At 37.9% G+C, this 13,429-nt stretch overlaps 1 protein-coding gene across 14 annotated transcripts in view; it reads left to right on the top strand.

Moving 5' to 3' along the window:
• XPOT (exportin for tRNA) overlaps positions 1-12,859 on the top strand; it is a 134,611-nt gene extending 121,752 nt beyond the window's left edge. For 8 of the 14 annotated variants that reach the window (XM_032644707.1, XM_032644712.1, XM_032644711.1 and 5 more), the window contains 6 exons: positions 2,124-2,240; positions 2,416-2,531; positions 3,604-3,651; positions 7,207-7,278; positions 9,775-9,831; positions 12,253-12,851. In XM_032644707.1, the coding sequence (XP_032500598.1) occupies positions 2,124-2,240; positions 2,416-2,531; positions 3,604-3,651; positions 7,207-7,278; positions 9,775-9,831; positions 12,253-12,279 (437 nt within the window). In that variant the 3' untranslated portion in view covers positions 12,280-12,851. Of the gene's footprint in view, positions 1-2,123; positions 2,241-2,415; positions 2,532-3,451; positions 3,506-3,603; positions 3,652-7,206; positions 7,279-9,774 lie in introns of all 14 variants that reach the window. The other 6 variants (XM_032644702.1, XM_032644703.1, XM_032644704.1 and 3 more) reach the window with 3 other exon arrangements.
• Positions 12,860-13,429: the final 570 nt, after the last annotated feature.

Raw genomic sequence — 13,429 nt, 5'->3', positions numbered from 1 at the left:
GTCATGTTTTAGATTCCACGTATAAATGATATCATACAATATTTGTCTTTCTCTGTCTGACTTACTTCACTTAGTATGATAATTTCTAGGTCCATCCATGTTGCTGCAAATTGAAATATTTCATTCTTTTTTATAGCTGAGTAATATTCCATTGTATATATACCCCACGTCTTCTTTATCCATTCATTTGCTGATGGACATTTAGGTTGCTTCCATGTTTCGGCTGTTGTAAATAGTGCTGCTGTGAACATTGGTGTGCATGTATCTTTTATAATTAGAGTTTTCATGTTTTCCGGGTATATACCCAGGAGTGGGATTGCTGGATCATATGGTAACTCCACTTTTAGTTTTTTTAAGGAACCACCAGTTTTTTAAGGAACTGTCCTCCATAGTGGGTGCACCAATCTACATTGCCACCAACAGTGTAGGAGGGTTTCCTTTTCTCTACACCCTCTCCAGCATTTATTATTTGGATAGTTTTTGATGAGGGCCATTCTGACCAGTGTGAGGTGATACCTCATCATAGTTTTGATTTGCATTTCTCTAATAATTAGCAATGTTGAGCATCTTTCCATGTGCATGTTGGCCGTCTGTCTTTGGAGAAATGTCTATTTAGGTTTTCTGCCCGTTTTTTGACAGGGTTGGCTTTTTTGTTGTTGTTATTGAGTAGTATGAGCTATTTGTATATTTTGGAAATTAAGCCTTTGTCGGTCTCATCACTTGCAAATATTTTCTTCCAGTCCATAGGTTGTCTTTTCGTTTCATTTATGGTTTCCTTTGCGGTACAAAAGCTTATAAGTTTGACTAGGTCCCATTTGTTTATTTTTGCTTTTATTTCTTTTGCCTTGGGAGACTGATATGAGAAAATATTGCTATGATTTACTTACTTGTTTGTTCATTTATTTAAATAAAGCACTTTTTTTTTTTTGGCTGCTTCGTTGCTGCGCACAGGCTTTCTCTAGGTGTGGTGAGTGGGGGCTACTCTTCGTTGTAGTACACGAGCTTCTCATTGCAGTGGCTTCTCTTGTGGAGCACGGGCTCTAGGCACACGGGCTTCAGTAGTTGCAGCATGTGTGCCCTAGAGTGCGTGGGCTCAGTAGTTGCAGCGCACAGGCTCTAGGGCACACAGGCTTCAGTAGTTGTGGCCCACGGGCTCAGTAGTTGTGGCGCGCAGGCTCTAGAGCACAGGCTCAGTAGTTGTGGTGTGCAGGCTTAGTTGCTCTGCAGTATGTGGGATCTTCCTAGACTAGGGATTGAACCCATGTCCCCTGCATTGGCAGGCAGTTTCTTAACCACTGTGCCACCAGGGAAGTCCCCCAGCTCTTGGTTTTATTGACTTTTTCTGTTTTTTTTTTAAATCTCTGTTTAGTTCCTCTCTGATCTTTACTTCCTTCCTTCTGTTGACTTCAGATTTTGCGTGTTCTTCTTCTAATTCTTTTAGCTGGTAGGTTAAGTTGTTTTTTGAGGAAGGCCTGAATCTCTATAAACTTCTCTCCTATGACTACTTTTGCTGCATTCTATAGATTTTCATATGGTTGTGTTTTCATTAGCATTTTGGTATTTTTTGATTTCCTCCTTTTTTTTTAGTAGCATGTTGTTTAGTCTGCATGTAGTTGGGGGTTTTTTGTTTTTCTTCTGTGGTTGATTTCTAGTTTCATGCCGTTGTGGTCAGAAAAGATGCTTGAAATAATTTCTATCCTCTTAAATTTGTTGAGGCTTGTTTTGTGTTCTAGTATGTGGTCTATCCTAGAGAATGATCCATGCGTGCCTAAAGCTGTATTAATTGGTTCCTTCATAGTATAAATAGTGTGATAGCTACTTGCTAGAATTGACCTGACAATTAAATCTTACTGGCCACTTTGCTGTTTTGAAATTTAAAATAAATGAGACTATATAGATCAACATAGAATATTTTGCTATATGGAAATCCAGAGGGCAAGATAATAAGGGAATAGTAATTTTTCAATGTTTTATGCTTAAAATTTAGGAGCCACGTTAATAAAAACTGAGGATCTTAGCAACTCTGTAATTGTTTTTGTTATGTTACTATATATGAAGTAAGAGCTTCAGGTTGCCTTTCTAGTTCTTTATGAGATTGAACTCAGTTTTTTTTTTCTTTTCAGGTGCAGAGAATGTAGAACGAGTGTTGGTAACTGTTATTCAAGGAGCAGTCGAATATCCAGATCCAATTGCCCAGAAAACGTGTTTTATCATCCTTTCCAAGTTGGTAGAACTCTGGGGTAAGATGATTTAGAAAAAAAAAAAAACTTTATTCCCCAACCTGTTTCCTAAGACAAGAGAGATGAAATGGGATCCTGGCCCTAACATAGACAGGAGCTGGGAGTTGATTTTCACCAGTGGTAAATTAAATGACTTTCTTTTTATACAAGATGAAAATCTGAATTCTCTTGACAGGAGGTAAAGACGGACCAGTGGGATTTGCTGATTTTGTTTATAAGCACATTGTCCCCGCATGTTTCTTAGCACCTTTAAAACAAACCTTTGACCTGGCAGATGCACAAACAGTATTGGTAAGCACCTAGGAGTCTCTATTTACTTTGTGTACATCTCATGTGTTCTAACTCACAATTTCTTTTTTAATGCCAGGTTGGTTATATTAGATTTCAATGCCTTTTTAAAACAAAAAAAATTTCAAATTAGAATTCATTTTTTAAAAATTGATACCTTTTGGACCTTTTGATTCTTAACTAAATCTTGATGTTAAAGTTGAATGTATAAAATCCAACTCCTCCAACTTTAACAGCCAAAACTCTTTTTCTAGGACCATGAAAGGGTACATGATACAAACATTTTTTAAAGCTTGATTGAGTTATTAGTTTCCTGCCTCTACTTTCATTCTAAAACTTGGCTTAATGGTTTTTTTCCTAATTATTAAGAGTAACTTTCTCTTCCTCATTTGATAGTTTCCCCAAATCTCATCTTCAGAATGCTTAATGTCAAGCAGTTGCCCTTTACTCACTTACCCAGGACCTAGTAAAAGCTAGATTTCTTAATTATCATGTACTGCATTAAGACAGCATTTTTGTATTTTTCTATTTTTAAAATTTTCTATCTAACCCATTTGTTCCATCTGCCTGCCCGTTACCTTTCCTTTCTCCATCACTTTTTTTTTTTGTAAATTTGTTTTATTTTTTTAATTTATTTTTGGCTGCATTGGGTCTTTGTTGCTGCACACAGGCTTTCTCTAGTTGAGGCGAGCGGGGGCTACTCTTTGTTGCAGTGCGTGGGCTTCTTATTGTGGTGGCTTCTCATTGCAGAGCACAGGCTCTAGGCATGCAAGCTTCAGTAGTTGTGGCACACTGGCTCTGTAGTTGCAGCTTGCGGGCTCTAGAGCGCAGGCTCAGTAGTTGTGGCACACAGGCTTAGTTGCTCCATCGCATGTGGGATCTTCCTGGACCAGGGATTGAACCCATGTCCCCTGTATTGGCAGGTGGATACTTAACCACTGAGCCACCCAGGAAATCATTCCATCCCTTCTTTGGAGGTAAATGTTAATGAGCAGTGGCCAGGGAAATAAAAAGAAAAGTTGTAACAGTAACCAAGAATTGACTATATTAAAATTCTTAAACTTGTTTCTCACAGGCTTTATCTGAGTGTGCAGTGACGCTGAAAACAATTCATCTCAAACGGGTAAGCTTTGTACTCCCTGCCCCTTCGTTTTCAGCTCACATGCTTATTGTTATAGTTTTTTTTCCTTAATTAATTATTTATTTATTTTGGTGGGCTTCTCATTGCGGTGGCTTCTCTTGTTGTGGAGCACAGGCTCTAGGCGCATGGGCTTTGGTAGTTGTGGCGCACGGGCTTTGTTGTTCTGCAGCATGTGGGATCTTCCTAGACCCGGTCTCAAACCCATGTCCCCTGCATTGGCAGCCGGATTCTTAACCACTGCGCCACCAGGGAAGTCCCTTATTTTTTGTAGTTTTGAGTATGTCTTGTTCTTGAAAGCTATATCTTTTATAAACGTTAACTTCAGTTCTGACTTTTTTGGATGTGAGGGGCGGGTCGAATGAAAATAGTAGTATCCTTTATTGTCTTTCATGTTTGGGGTAACAGGAAGGTTAAAATGTATGTTTGTTTGGTTTGACAAAGAGTGAGAAAAATTTTAACCAGAATTTCACAATCTAGATTTCACTACCTCGTGGTTCTTCACAGATTTGTCCAACTTCTTAGTATTACAGATTGGTTAGAACACTTTACTACTTCAGAATGTTGTACTGTCCTTGTCAGTTTAACCATTTGTATAAATTATAAGCGATTCTGGGCTGAATCTATCTGGTGTGTTGTTTGCTTTATACGGTATTTTAAATAATAATGAGTTGACTGCCAATATTTGAAAATCAGGTAGCTTTTTTTTTTTTAAACAAAAATTTCTGTCTCCAACTTCACAAAGCTAGGATGCCAACACAGGACTAGCATTCCCACATAGTTGCAGTCATCTAATGAGTCTTCCCTCAGTTGCCTAAAATAAAAGCATGACGTCTTGTTCAGAGTCTCCGTATAGCCCCCTCTTCGTTTGAACTTGAATTTTTGATTCCAAAAGAGATTTGAAGAGTTTTCAATCAGACATTTTCTCTATGTGCTAGGGTGAGGGGTATGCATTTTGGGGCTGCAGGAGACCTGTATAAAGATGAATAAAAAGTGCCCCAGGGCTTCCCCGGTGGCGCAGTGGTTGAGAGTCCGCCTGCCGATGCAGGGGACACGGGTTCGTGCCCCGGTCTGGGAAGATCCCACATGCCGCGGAGCGGCTGGGCCCGTGAGCCATGGCCGCTGAGCCTGCGCGTCCGGAGCCTGTGCTCCACAACGGGAGAGGCCACAACAGTGAGAGGCCCGTGTACTGCAAAAAAAAAAAAAAAAAAAAGTGCCCCAATATTTTTGGAGCTTAGAATCAGGGGAGACCAGTACCTAAAAACTCAATTGGATGGGTTAAGTAAGTACTTTAACAGGTATATTAAACTAATACATTTGTATTAAATGTAACATGGTGGGACTAAAGATGAATGAGCAGCTTTGCCTATGAGGGCAGTCTAAGACAGCCATTGAAAAGAGGGGGTATTTTTCTGTTTTTCTGATAGACCTTGAAACAAATGTACATTCATCGGGCTGACCAGGAGGAGCTGGCACTCTGGGCAGTTATGCGGTGGGTGTATGAAGACAGATCAGATGTCACATGGTAGACTTGGTAGAAAATAGTGTTATCCCGTTTAGCTAAAGCATGGAGGTAGAATAGCTAAAAACCAAAACGGAACTAGGTGTGTGTTACATGTGAAAAGTTGGTAAGTCAGGGGGCTTCCCTGGTGGCGCAGTGGTTGAGCGTCGGACTGCCGATGTAGGGGATGCGGTTTCGTGCTCCGGTCCGGGAAGACCCACATGCCGTGGAGCGGCTGGGCCCGTGAGCCATGGCCGCTGAGCCTGCACGTCCGGAGCCTGTGCTCCGCAACGGAAGAGGCCACAACAGTGAGAGGCCCGCGTTACACAAAAAAAAAAAAAAAAAGTTGGTAAGTCAGTAGTCAGTGGGGTTGAATTTAGGAGAGCTAAGTGGAAAAAATGTTCACAGGGCACTTTGATATACGGGTCTAGAGCAGTTAGAACTAAATACTGATTTTGGAGTCCTCAGGTTGTAGTTTGCTAAGATGAAGTAGTAGGAATGAATGAGCCTTTCTAAGACCAGGATAGAAAGAACTTTGGCTAAAGCAAGAGTCAAGAGAAAGCTAGAAGTAGAATCAAAGGAATGAAAGTTAAGGGAAGAGAGTCATGAAAGAGGAGACTAGTTGACATTTTGGATGCTAGAGAGTCAAGGAGGATGAGGAATAACAAACAGTAAGAATGATGTTTACAATGCAGAAGTATTTATCTTGTCCTTAGAGCTGTTATTTAGATACACAGAGAATTGAATCAAATGGAACATATTAGAAAACGTTTTGCTTCCTTGTTCTGTTTTCTCATTTATCTACCTGACTGACTTCCTCTTGAGGTCTAAGTTTACTTTTCCTCATTAAAAAAAAAAAAGTATACTCCATTTTTAAGTGGTAACAGGGGGGTTATATGCAATGATGAGCAGTGAATGGGCAGTAAGTGTAGGGAGAGTAGACTAAAGAAAAAGGTGAGATATTAATGCAGGGGGAAGTACATTGAGGAGAGTTGGATTGATTTCATTTTGATAACTTACTTTCAGTTGGACTAGATTGGAGTCATTAACGTATTAAAGCCTTTAAGTCAGATTCAAGTTTGAAAGTGAAATTAGCTGGGTTTTTTGTTTTTCCTTCTTTTTTTTTTTTAAGTATTGGATTTATTGCATTTGGTCGAGGCCACCGTCTCAGAAACAAATTGCTATAGGAAAACCGTTTTCAAATTGTATCTTAAGTTCCTTTGTAGCTGTTGAGAAGGTGTAGGGCTTAGGGGTTAGTTTGTGGAATTCTCCCTTCCCTCTACCAAGTTTACCCTTAAAAACCCAGAAAACTATTAGAGTTTTAGCATCTAGCAGTACCAGCAGTTGGCAATGAAGAGCAATGGTTTTAGAAGTCAGGTGACCTGCTTTTTACTTAGTACAGACTTAATTAACAGCAAATTAGCCAAATCACCCTATCTTTCTGGGTATTGGTTTCCTTACCTGGCTACTAAATTCCTGTTTCCTAGTTTATTGAACTGGAAGGGGGAGGGGTGTACTTTTATTGCTGTTATCTCCCGACATAGCATTTTGTTCTTTCTTGCTTGTATTTTAGTTTCTAAAGATGTTCATTATCCTGGCACTACCCACAGGCTTCCCCTTGCACACCCATAGACACCCTATAGTCCACCCAATGGTAGATTGAACCAGAAGCCCCTCTCTTTGCTTTCTCCTTTCAGTGCATGGAACCAGGCTTTGGCATTGTGACTTCCTGCATTTAGAAGGGTATTTGTTTAATCTTTAGCACTGCATAACTAGCACTAAGTAATGTGAACGTGTCCTCAGTGCTAAGTGCTATTCTAACAGCTTTAGGTTTCTTAACTCATCCAAGCCTCACAATAACTCCATTTTTCAGGTGGGGAAACTGAGGCTCAGAGAGGTTAAATAACTTGCACAAGGTACTAGAAATTTGCCAGAGCCAGGATTCAAACCAAAGCAATCTGGCTCCCGAGTCTGTGTTCTTAATCACAATACCATTTTGTGTTTAAAGTATACATATGTTGTTCCAATTTAATTTTCAGGGCCCAGAATGTGTTCAGTATCTTCAACAAGAATACCTGCCTTCCTTGCAAGTAGCTCCAGAGATAATTCAGGTAAGATCTGTCCTAGTGGATTTTCCTCTTAATTAAAGAAATAGAGCTATGTAATTCAATCTAAATTTTGATTCAAGGAAGCCAAACTACATTCTCACTACATTCTCCTTGATTTACTATGTATAGGATAGCAAAAGTCCAAATGTCAGGGGGCCTATGAAATTGAATGAGAAAAAACCTTTTTATTTTCACTACCTTTAACAGAAATTTAATTTCCTACCATTGTGTAGGGGACAAATCACAGTAGTATTTGCATTGCCTGTGATGTTGTCACCCGTAGAAATCACAGATATTTTTATATCGCATTAGTTGTTCCACAGATCTCGAAATATTATTTATATTCATCTTTTTGAAATTATGAGTTATTAGAATATGCCACTAGACCTTGTTATCTAAATCAATAAGTCTTCTTCTTCTACCACATGTCACAAATACATTTGATAACCATAATTCATTGAATTAGCTTCCTTTGTAACCCCATGTGTCACAAGTATGTTTTTTAAAACATTCTGCAAGAAGTCCAGCAGGCTCCCCCAGACTGCCAGAGGGGGCTGTGGCACACGAACCTCTGCTCTGAAAGTTTGTGCCAGGTAGTTCATTTTACACAGGCCAAGCTCACCAGTGCTTAATTTGTGAATCAGAAACTGTATTTTGAGGTAAGTGCCTGGAAAGCTATCTTACATTTTTGCACTCTTTCAGAGTGATTTTTATGATGGCATTCGATTGTTTTCTGGATGCATAGTTATCCAGACCTGTTGTCCAATAGCACATAATTCTAATGAGGTAGAAACAGATCTCACATAAGAGTAATCATAAAACATTTTTAGTGAATTTATGATCTCTTATTTTATGACATATCTTTAACTTGGTATTAATTTTCTGAGTTATCATTAGTTACACAAGTAAATTAGTATTTTATGAAAACAATACATTATTAATTACTCGTATGATCTTAGTGCACCTCAAAAATACAAATATACCATTCAATTTTGAATAATATCAGTAGTTTCCCAGATTGCTAAATGAAGCAAAATCATTTTTTCTTTTTTTCTTTTTATTGGAGTTTAGTTGACTACAGTGTTATGTTAGTTTCAGATGTACAGCAAAGTGAATCAGTTATACGTATACGTATATCCACTCTTTTTTAGATTCTTTTCCCATATAGGCTATTATAAAGTATTGAGTAGAGTTCCCTGTGCTATACAGTAGGTTCTTATGAGTTATCTATTTTATATATAGTAGTGTGTATATGTCAGTCCCAATCTCCCAATTTATCCCTCCCACACACATACACATTTCCCCTTTGGTAACCATAAGTTTGTTTTTGGAGTCTGTTTCTGTTTTGTAAATGTGTTCATTTGTACCCTCTTTTTAGACTCCACATATAAGCAATATATGATATTTGTCTTTCTGCGTATTATATTTCTATCTAATAATTTGCTTATAAAAGATAATGGTTCCCAGTTTTCCCTTTTTCATATGCCTTCTGACAGCACTATTTGCACAATCCTTTTTTTTTTTTTTGGCTGTGCCAGGTCTTAGTTGTGGCATGCAGGATCTTTTAGCTGCCACCTGTGGGATCTTTGGTTGCAGCATGCAAACTCTTAGTTGCAGCATGTGGAATCTAGTTCCCTGACCAGGGATCGAACCCAGGCCCCCTGCATTGGGAGGAGGGAGTCTTGGCCACTGGACCACCAGGGAAGTCCCTGCACAACTCTATTGAAGAGAATTTTCTCTTTTTCTCTCAGTCTGGCTTCGCTCAGTTACCCTCTTACTAGATGAAAACAGCCATAGCCATGTGGTTTTTGTCCCACCCACCCTTCTGAGGCAAGAGTCAATCTTGCCCAGGAGGCCATGTTCTCAAAAGTGAAAGCAGCCTGTCTGACAAGTATTACATTTGAAAATGTCATATAACCTTTTTGGTGAGGAGAACTGTTCAGGTTAATTAATTGATAAATTATAATATGAATCCTAGAGATTTGAAGCAGCCTAAATGCTCATTGATGGGTGAATGGATGAGTAAAATGTGGTATATACATACAATGGAATACAATTGGGTCTTAAAAAAAAAAAAAGGAAATTCTGTCATATGCTTCAACATGGATGAACCTTGAGGATGTTATGCTAAATGAAATAAGCCAGTCACAAAAAGAGATGCTGCATGACTCCACTTACTATGAAGTATCTAAAGTGGTCACACTCATAGAAACGGAAAGCAGAGTGGTGGTGGCCAAATGGGGGCTGGAAAAGGGAAAAGGGGAGTTGTTCAATGGGTATAGAGTTTCAGTTTTGCAAGATGAAAAAATTCTAGAGATCTATTGCATGACAGTTGCCTATAGTTAACACTGCTGGTACTATACACATAAAAATGGTTAAGATGGTCGATTTTATTTTTTTAATCATAATTTAAAAAGAATACTGTGGTTTTGAATTATGATGAATTTAATACAAATAGACTCATTCTTTTCTCTCTCCTCCCCTCCTGGCCCCCCCCAGGAGTTTTGCCAAGCGCTTCAGCAGCCTGATGCTAAAGTTTTTAAAAACTACTTAAAGGTAGGTATTTGGAAAAACTTATATATCTTCATAAAATTAGGTGATGTTTCAGAGCCAAGAGAGAATACATATTACAGGATACTGTGTCATACTGTAGTTTGATCAACAGTTACATATTTGGGGATCTCTTTGCTCTAAAACCTGCTTCTAAGAATCCATGGTTAACAGATGTTACACTTCAGAGTTTTCTGTGAAGCCCCTTTCAACTGAGCTCCTACAAAAGATATAGAAAGTTAGATAAGCAAACCGAATGTGTATGTGGCTGAGCATGTTGGTATGAAAATGTAAGTTTCCTTTAAGTTTTGTGATGTAATTAAACAGGAACTAGAGGACTGGGAGAACAAGTAATCTTTATGAACAGCTGCCCATATTGAGTTGAAAGGAAGGAGCTAAAAATAAAGAAACAAGTATGAATTACTTGGTTATACCCTATCTTGAAACTTTTGAATTGCAAAATGGACAAAAAGTAGAATCCTCAGATTTGGCCATTAAGGCTATTTTTACATTCATAAAATCACCAAATTAAAACAAACCAACCAATCAACCTCCAAGTTGGCAAGAAGTACCAAATATGTATTTGGTATTCATTTTTACAGTTAAATCCATGAAGCAGGTATCTTGCTTTCACCTGGGTAGTCAGTCATTCAGTACTCCATGACTGCTTTTTATGTAACACAGACTATGCTAACTGCTGCAAATACCAGTATGAGTGACTTTCCTTGCCCTCAAGGAGCTCATGGTCTAGAAATAAAGTTACAGTGTGACAGGATGAGGAACTATTCTTTATTTTTATTTATTATCTTCATTCAGCAAATTTGAGGGTAAAGCACTGTGTTAAATTTCTTAGGGGCAGGTAACTTAATGGCTCCCTCGTTCTTTTGCCCATGGCATTCAAGTCAAGGGGCTTTGCTGATAAATAAATGTGCTATCCTTTGACTTTGGTGCTAACATCTTCCCTTGCAAGTTTTTCCTCTAGTAGTAGTTTGTCAGCTTAAACTGACAAAAGAGTTTGTGAGAAGATAGAGTTACTGTCTGTCATTGAGAACCCTCCCCTCTCCCATTTCCCCATAAAAGCAAAGTGCCTGTGGAGGTAACCTCTGTTAAGTAAGAGATCAATCACACTGGATTAAAGGACTAAAAACATTGTAACTCTCTGTTAGAGGTATCTGTTATAGCAGATGTGCGTACATTGTAGCAGGCTTGTGCCCCAAACATATTCATCCAAACAGCATTTATAAAGTCTTCCTCCCCAGCCCAGCTTCTCTTCAGTGATAGCGTTATTCTTCTAGTTGGAAAAAATGAAGTTCCTTCTTTTGTGCCTACTCTGTTCCTATCTGATTGATCCTTAGATCTTGCTGATTGTTTCCTCCTTGCTAACTTCCTTTCTGTCTCTACTGCTGCCACTCTGGTGTAGGCTTCTTATCTCACTCTGATTTCCCTTCCATTGTTCTATCCAAGCTGATCTGTTTGAAAACATTGAACAGTCCTCTGAAATTCCTTCCTCTTCCTCATAATCTTCATAACTTATTGACTAAAAAGTACATATTTCTTAGTTTAGGTGTTTTTTTTTTTTTTCAGATTCTGATCTCAGACTACCTTTCCGGTTTCTCTTGCAGGAACAGTCTTTACTATTCTTGCTGTTCTTCAAGAATTCTGCCTTATTAGCATGCTTCGTCTTTATGAATTCTGCCCGTTCTTCTAGGCTTATCTCAAGCATGGCCTCTTTGTAGGGCTATTTTTTGCTCATATATTGATGATTCTTTTCTCTCCACTTAGTCAATAGACAGTTAATAATTGTTAAGTGAACGTCTGACCTACTAGGTGTTAGCGATATAATGACGAATGTGGTCCTTATCCATAATGAGCTTACTGCCTACTATTTATTCTTTCGAATACTCACTTAACATGTACCCAACTATGGAAGGTAGTAATACTGAGCCAGTGCCTAGCACAGCCTCTAGCCTACTCGTTCATAGTCTCAAGTGTTGAATTGGAAGTATTTTTTCATAATCAAATAAATAAATAGTTAAGAGATAGCAACTGCTGTCTTTAGCTTTGACTTGTTTGTTTCTTCCTCAAAATTTAATTTCCTAGCATTAACTTTGACAGTAGTGCCAATCAGCAAAAAGGTGTCAAGAGCGTCTTTTCCTCTGACTGCTTGAATCTCACGGCATTGGAGGTGATACCATATTTTCACTAGTAAATGGCAACGTAAGTTATCTCTAGACCTTATCAAGTTGTCCAGAAGAGAAAGTTCCTGACTTGCATTATGTGTGGATTTATGGAGTATATTAAATGTTTTACATAATCTATTGTATTTTACAAAAGAGTGACTAGCACCCAGTAACCTGGAGCCATTCTTCAGGTAAAGGTGATAATCTTCTGACATCAGTACTAATTGTACTAATACTTTATTTACAGGTGTTTTTCCAGAGAGCAAAGCCCTAAGGACTGGATCTCCCTGTGCCTACTTCATGATCAGAATTCCAGTTAATAATTTATAAAGAAACAATTGTTGTGTGCCATTCACACTGGTCTTTTTAACACTGCTTTGAGCTTATTGCAGTATATGCATTGGGATTTTTCTGTAAAATGGGTGTAATTTTCCCTAAATTACTGGTATGTGACAACTAGAGAAGTTGCTTGCATGCCAATTCAAATCGTTCTATATAAAAATGCTGTTATAAGATACAGCAGTTATCCTAGTACCTTTTTTTTTTAACTTGAAAATTTAAGTCCTTTATAAAGACCATAGCAGGAAAACAGTGTACTTTTTTTTTAATTGCTGAATATAAAATGTTTGAAAATTTTAATTTTCTTTTATGTGTGCAGACTCATCAAATATGGGGGAAATACAACAAATCAAAACTAATTTTTTGTAGATAGCCATTACATTTCTTTAAACCGTTTCAATGCCAATGTGTATTCTACAAAAGAGAATGGTTTCATAAATTAACTGAAGAGTAGGTGCTGGTGTTATACATTTTTTATAAAAAAAAAGGAAATAAATTTTACGTAGTGAAATCTACTGAGTCTTCTTTGGAATTATTATAAATACTGGAGTCTTATTTTCTCATCTCTCCCTGATTTCCCATTTAAAGGATTGCACATATAACTGTATGGATGATTTATTTAATTATGCTCCTAAAAGATTACATGTGACTTAGTTCTATTAAATAATTCAGAATCCTTTTTTTAAATGAACTAGAAAAAGCCTGTGTCAGTATGTTGATAGAATTAAAAATCTAATATTTTCCATCTTACTAGATTTACTTAGGGCACAATATACCTATGTGTTTATGATGCTTGTAAGTAGTAGCTGCCCGTTTAGTTCCCCTGCCTTCCCCCATTTTTATTCATGACTATGCAGGAAACCAAGAAGACAAATAATATCAGTAGTAGTATTGGAAAATTAAGAAACGGTGGACAAAACTGAGCAGCACACTTACTGTAGCCATCATTTAAGTTTAAATTTTAAAAGCCCAAGTAAGGTTTTAGGGTGGTTGAGGGTTTTTTTTAACCTTTGGCCCATATGGTCCCTAGAGGTTTCATGGATGGGCTTCAGTGGTCTTCTAAATTCCCTAAAATTGTATTCAAA

This window comes from Phocoena sinus, chromosome 10 (genome assembly GCF_008692025.1).
Source record: "Phocoena sinus isolate mPhoSin1 chromosome 10, mPhoSin1.pri, whole genome shotgun sequence".
In the NCBI taxonomy this organism is placed as follows: Eukaryota; Metazoa; Chordata; class Mammalia; order Artiodactyla; family Phocoenidae; genus Phocoena; species Phocoena sinus.
The sequence above is the reverse complement of the archived record's forward strand: the minus strand, read 5'-3'. Positions and strand labels throughout refer to the sequence as shown.